The following is a 6,715-nucleotide window of genomic DNA, read 5'->3' on the forward strand; positions in this document are numbered from 1 at the left end:
TAACCCTTGTGTGGTGTTCATATTTTTGTTACTCAGCCAGTGTTCGTGGGTCTGGTGGACCCGCTGCATTTTTGGGTTTTTAATTCAACAAAATCAAAAATGTTACGTTAAAATACTCAACAGATGTTTACTCCATCCCAATTACAAGCCATATATACAGCATATATCGTTAATATTTTCTCTTTACCTTTGTTAGATCACATTTAAGAATTGCTACCTCATGTGGGAACGGCAGGGGTAGAAACAAAACTCACTCTTGTAGCTACTCTCTCACACTTACACACAATCTCTCTCCCACACGCACGCAAACACACTCATGCACACACACTCATGCACACACACACACACACACACACACACACACACACACACACACCCATAACACACACACACGCACGCAAACCCCCCCCCCCCCCCCCCCCACCCCACACACACACACACTCACACACACATACGCACACTTGGATATGTGGTGTATGGTTCCTCTCCATAGGCATACTGTTTTTTCTAATGTACAGACTGTATAATCTATCACGCTACACTAACCCTACCCCTAAACCTGCCCATCACAGAAAACTTTTGGCATTTTTTGAATTTCAAAAACACCATTTAGTATGTTTTAGTGTGAGGACACAGATATCTTCATAAACCATGTTTACGTTGTAATACCCATGTCATTATACATATTTGTGTCCTCATAAACCATATACATAAACACACACACACTAACAGCAGGTCCTGACAGGAGGAGGACAGAGTAAAGGTACACAGGATCTACAATTCCCACACTTTTATTTGCCCCGGGTCCAGTGGACCCGAACATCCTGTGTGTAATATAAATGTGTATGGGGGGTGTACAGTGTGTGGTCAATGAAAATGTGTTCTGATAAATATTCCTCACAGAAAATGAGCCAAGGCCAATGAGTCTCAGTTTGAAAAAATAATTAATCATATATTTTTTCTTTCGATAAAAAAAGAAAACGGGTCCAACAGACCCGAACACCATACAAGGGTTAAGTGTCAATGAACTGAGTTTAATGTCCACATGAAATCAAAATGGAAGTGTTTTGTCTTTTAGTATGAATATGGTCGTCTTACTGTTATCTATAAGCCAGTGTTGATCCACAACAACGACACAATTCACATTTAGAAGATAACAGTTCAAAACTCACAGTCTCCCACGCCAGCCAATAAGGATCGGTGATTTTGATGACATCACTCTTCAGCTTCTCATCAGATTTTCTGTCCAATCAAACGCTCTCTAGAATCTGTTCTTTAAAATATCTTCTTTTGTGCGGTGACATTTATGTAGAGTTTAGGACAGATCGAGTCAATTCACTTCATTTGATTTTGTGAGATGTTTAATCATAACTTCTGTTTGTGCACTTCTTACAGAGAGACCTAAAGCTGTTCTGACTGTAAAGCCTAAACCATCACAGATATTCAGAGGAGAGACTGTCACTCTCACATGTGACGTACAGGGGGAAGGATGGACATACGGATGGCGGTTTGGTGATGGTAAACATCAGAGTTCTAATGAGAAAGAGTTCAAGATCACTGCAGATCACACACAGACGTGCAGGTGTTACGGCTGTAGAGGATCAGGATCAGGATCAGGATCAGGATCAGTCTGCTCTTACACGAGTGATGGAGTGACTCTGACTGTGACGGGTGAGTGATCATCACTGATATCACATCAACAGAATTACTAAACTAATAATAAATAAATACATAAATAAATACATATCCTCTTGAACACCAGGACCATTTTTTGGGATTTCCGCCTGGATTTGGCCGACCCAAATTGAAAAGCCTCCCATACACACATACAGTGGTCTAGGGTCAAATTCATTTAATTAATTTTGCTGTCATTCAACATTAAACCCTTTAAAGTTACATAAAACACTGCTAAAAGTGATGAACCTGTAAGTATATGTTGTCTAAGCTGTAATAATAACCCCACAAAAGTAGTTTTTTTTATTATTATTGTTGTGTGTAACTCAGGCCCTGTGAGCTCTAGGACCCTGCAGACAGTTTGGGCTGTTTCCACTAAATTACAGAAAATAGTGGAAAAAAGAAGTTTGTCTGTGTCATGTTGTATGACAGATTTACTCAAATGGGTCTGAAGGGATGACTCCCCTCCCCCAACCCTGCCACCCCCCTCCTCCACCATATACAGTGATATAAATGCAATATCCCAGTGTCATTAAATTAATTATACATGCTGGAAACAGCCCAAAGTGTCTGCAGGGTCCTAGAACACACAGGGCCTGAGTTACACACTTTCAAACATTCATTTATATAAAAAAGAAATCAAAAAGTGCCTACTTATTTTTTTATTTTATCTTTTATTTATTTATTAATTAATTAATTAATTAATTAATTAATTAATTAATTTATTTATTTATTTATTTATTTATTTATTTATTTATTTATTTATTTTGGGGGGGGGGGTTATTACAGCTTAGACAACATATACTTACAGGTTTATCACTTTTAGCAGTGTTTTTGTAACTTTAAAGGGTTTCCTGTAAAATGACGACAAAATTCTGAATGTATGTCCGCGGATAGCTCATTTAATATAACTGGAGTGGATGCAAACACGGAGGCGATTAGCATCAAACAGCTCGCACTTAATTCCCGGCAAAACTCTCATCACAAACTCCATTTCCGTCCACAGCATTACTTAATAAAACAAAATAACTGACTGTTAGCAACAGAAAACAGAAAATAATCCCCACACATGGGAGCTCAAGACTCAGTGCGCACATACACAAAATGCAGACCTCGTTTACCGGAGCGCGCGCAGCTCTTAAAGGGGCCACACTATATTTCTACTTGTTACACTTACGCCAGCTTCACACTGCACGCATAAGCAGGGCGTAGGCAGCGCCGAAGCAGCGCGTGTGTAAAGCAGTAGCAGCGCGCACACTTTTTTGTTTCACTTGTTTCTGATGTTTTTTTTTATTTCGTTTAGTGCGAGTTTTTGATAGAAGAAATTAAGGCCATCGCACTATATGTCCATGAAAAGCACACTGCTAAAAAGAGAAACTTCAGGAAATTGTCTTGAAATTTTGGATAGGCATCAAATTTACATGCATTACTCATCATAAACCTCTTAAAGATAATTTATAAATGACTGTAATAACTAAGAGGAAACTTCTTAATGATATATTGTAGGCTAAATGAGCAAATTATCTAAAAACTTTTTTTTTAAAATGACAAAATAACGCACATCATAGTCTATCTACATGTCTATACTGTATGTGTGCTATATTAATGTGTGTATGTTCTATTAACCTATCCATATTTAGTTGTTCGTTCGTTCGTTCGTGAGGCAACGAAAGATTGTCAAAAACACTTTAAAATGACTTACTATCATTCACTTGCAAGTCTTTATAAAGCTTATTGTGTGGCTCATAGAGAACTGTGTGCTTCTAAACCTCCACGATGAGACGAGTGTCGTCCATTGCTGTCTTTCCAGGACAGGTGCACTCTGAAGAACACTGCCTGCGACACCACGTGCGTTTGTTTATCCTTTCTGTTTTTATGCCAGCATATAGTTATAATATATACATAATTTAATTCATATTTAATTTAAGCTAAACTGGCATACATCATTTAAAATTAGTTTTGTAGTTCAGGCAAAAACTTGTGGCAGTGACTTCGGTTTTTGTTACTTCACCAGAGTAATTTAGTGTAAATACATTACTTTGTGTAAAACAAATGCCAACGTGATGCCAGATCTCCAGAAAGTAGAGACTCTAAGCTTTCAAATGGTACCACATACATCACAGCTTCTCCACAGACATTTAAAATTAAAAGTATATACATGACGATGTCATTCCTGACCCTGTACAGGGTCCTCTGAGTTTAAGAGGATAAATAAATATACAAAGAAAATAAATGAGTATTTTTATTTTTATTTCCTTTTTATGTATAGATGTATTTCTCCACATTTATTTATTTCCACATTTATTTCTGTTTTTTTTTTTCTTTTATTTATTTCAACATTTATTTATTTCCACATTTCTTGGTCCGTATGCTAATAAGTGAGTGCTTCACCTCAGACATATCAGTCGAGCTCAGAGTGGCAGAGCTGAAGCTTTGACCACAGCGACCCCTTGTGGTCAAAACCAAACACAAGCCTTTGGAAAAGTCACACAGGGAATGAATGGCCAATATGAGCAATATGGCCAAAATCTTATATCCCGGTTTTAGTCATTTAATATCGCCATACTTGTATATTGGGTCACCACGCACTCTTTATCCTGGACAAGGCAGTAAAACATTGTCCGGTCTGGATTTCCTAAAATGTCTTGGCACCCATGAACAGAATCTGCATCTTCAACAGATCTGATAATAACAGACCCTTTGACATGGAAGAACGAGAAACATTTAATGAATTGCTCTGGATGGAGATGATAAGAGCTTGTGTTTATTGACGATGAGACTCGCACACCAGTTCAGAACGCGGAGAGAAACCAGCGCACATTTCACTGAAGCCTACAAACATACTAATTTTGAACATATAACACGTCTTAAAGATGCTGCTCTTAGATACTGATTAAACACAGCACAAGTCATGAATTATTCAGGATTCAATAAAAGAAAAGCTGGTCATGTACATGCAGTGTTAGTGAAACACAATCTCACGTCTGTACACAGAGGCATCGTGTCCAAACAGCTCCTGTCCTGACCTCTCTGTTGGTTTTGGAAGTTACTAGAGCCCCTTTCACACTCCACGTCGGACCCGCAATATTCCCGGAACATTGCCGGGTCGCCTTCTGTGTGAAAGCAACCACGTCCCGGGATTGATTACCGAATTGCCTAGTATTATTGCGGGATTCGACCCGGGATCGCTCGCCATTATACGTCACATCCGGATGTCACGTGTCAACTCGACCTGGGACCGTTACGGGTTGTGTGTGAAAGCAACCACGTCCAGGGATTGATTACCGAATTGAACCGGGGTCGGAGACCTACTAACATTGCGGGATTCGATCCGTGACGAGCACTGTGTGAACAAAAGCCGAAACTAATGCCGCAACGTGTACGTAGTTATCGTGCGACTCCTAGAGCTTGTTTTTTCAATAACACAACCCTGCAGTGCCAGAACAGCTCGACGATGAGACTCGCACACCAGTTCAGAACGCGGAGAGAAACCAGCGCACATTTCACTGAAGTCTACAAACATACTAATTTTGAACATATAACACGCCTTAAAGATGCTGCTCTTAGATACTGATTAAACACAGCACAAGTCATGAATTATTCAGGATTTAATAAAAGTAAAGCTGCTCATGTACATGCAGTGTTAGTGAAACACAATCTCACGTCTGTGAGGCATCTGACGGGTTGTGTGTGAAAGCGTACAGGGGCGTAGCCATCTTTTCAGAAGTGAGGGGGACAGAAATGTCGTAATACCCCCCCCCCCCCCCCTTTCTTTTTTGGACCAATATAATTTATCGCATCTCTTGCTTTTAATTGGGCAAGATATCAAATACACTACTGAACAATAACCACTAATTAATATCTATAATATTATTCTCCTATTTTTTATGCCAATTGTACTGCTACAAACAATTGTGCATTAAGATTCCATAGATTTTATGCAATGTAAAAAAATATAGATATATTCTGATGTAAACCATGCTGTTCTCCATCTGAAGATATAGTAAAGTGTCATTTATTCCTGTGATCAAAGCTGAATTTATCGTCATTACTCCAGTCTTCAGTGTCACATGATCCTTCACTAATCATTCTCATATGAGGATCTGAAGATCAACACACATTTATGATTATTATCAGTTTTGCTGCTCAAGGTGCTGCTTAATTTTTGTGGAAACCATCTAAACATTTGTGGTAAAATTTAAAAAGAGAGAAATTAATACTTTTATTGATCAGGCATGCATTAAATTGATCACAAGTGATATTTGTAATATTAAAAAAGATAATGTATTTAATAAATGCAAATAAATGCTGTCCATTGAACTTTCTATTCATTAAAGAATCCTGAAAAATAACATGTAGGCTATTGTGGTTTCCACAACATTTTTAAGCAGCACAACTGTTTTCAACACAGATAATAATTATAAATGTTTCTTGATTATAAAATTATTTTTTATATCTTATATCTTGATTATATCTTGATTATTATATCCTGATTATAACGATTAGTGAAGGATCTTGTGACACTGAAGACTGGAGTAATGATAAATTCAGCTTTGATCACAGGAATAAATTACTATATATATTCACATAGAAAAAAAAGCTGTTTTAATTTGTAATAATATTTCAAAATAGTACTGTTTAAACTATTTTTGATTACATAAATGCAGCCTTGGTGAGCAGAAGATACTAAACATTAAAAGCTGCATTATTCATATAGCCTACTTTATTGTCAATAAATAGCCTACATTGAAAAGACTTGAAAAACACACATAAAGCATATATTGTCGCAATCGTCTGATTGTCGTCGTCACGTTTCATCATCATAACGATTGTTTTCCTTCAGCTCAGCTACAGCTCCAGAGGTATTACCTCTACGAATCCGCTTTTGGACTTTCTGTGAGAGCGCCCTCCTCATATTCAGATTCGAATAAAATGACAGGTCCTGCATAGATTATTTTTTGTCTCTGAATTTAAATCTTGATGTATTCACTTTGGTTTCTATGTAAATACATTTGCCCGTGACCTCAAGAAGCGCGCTCTC

At 37.7% G+C, this 6,715-nt stretch overlaps 1 protein-coding gene across 1 annotated transcript in view; it reads left to right on the forward strand.

Annotated features, from left to right (window-relative positions):
* Positions 1-6,715, forward strand: part of LOC137072055 (Fc receptor-like protein 3) — a 38,969-nt gene that overhangs the window by 7,646 nt on the left and 24,608 nt on the right. The window contains exon 2 of the mRNA XM_067440304.1: positions 1,396-1,671. Coding sequence (XP_067296405.1) covers positions 1,396-1,671 — 276 coding nt within the window. The remainder of the gene's footprint in view (positions 1-1,395; positions 1,672-6,715) is intronic.

The sequence above is a fragment of the Pseudorasbora parva genome, chromosome 1, assembly GCF_024679245.1.
Source record: "Pseudorasbora parva isolate DD20220531a chromosome 1, ASM2467924v1, whole genome shotgun sequence".
Classification (NCBI taxonomy): domain Eukaryota; kingdom Metazoa; phylum Chordata; class Actinopteri; order Cypriniformes; family Gobionidae; genus Pseudorasbora; species Pseudorasbora parva.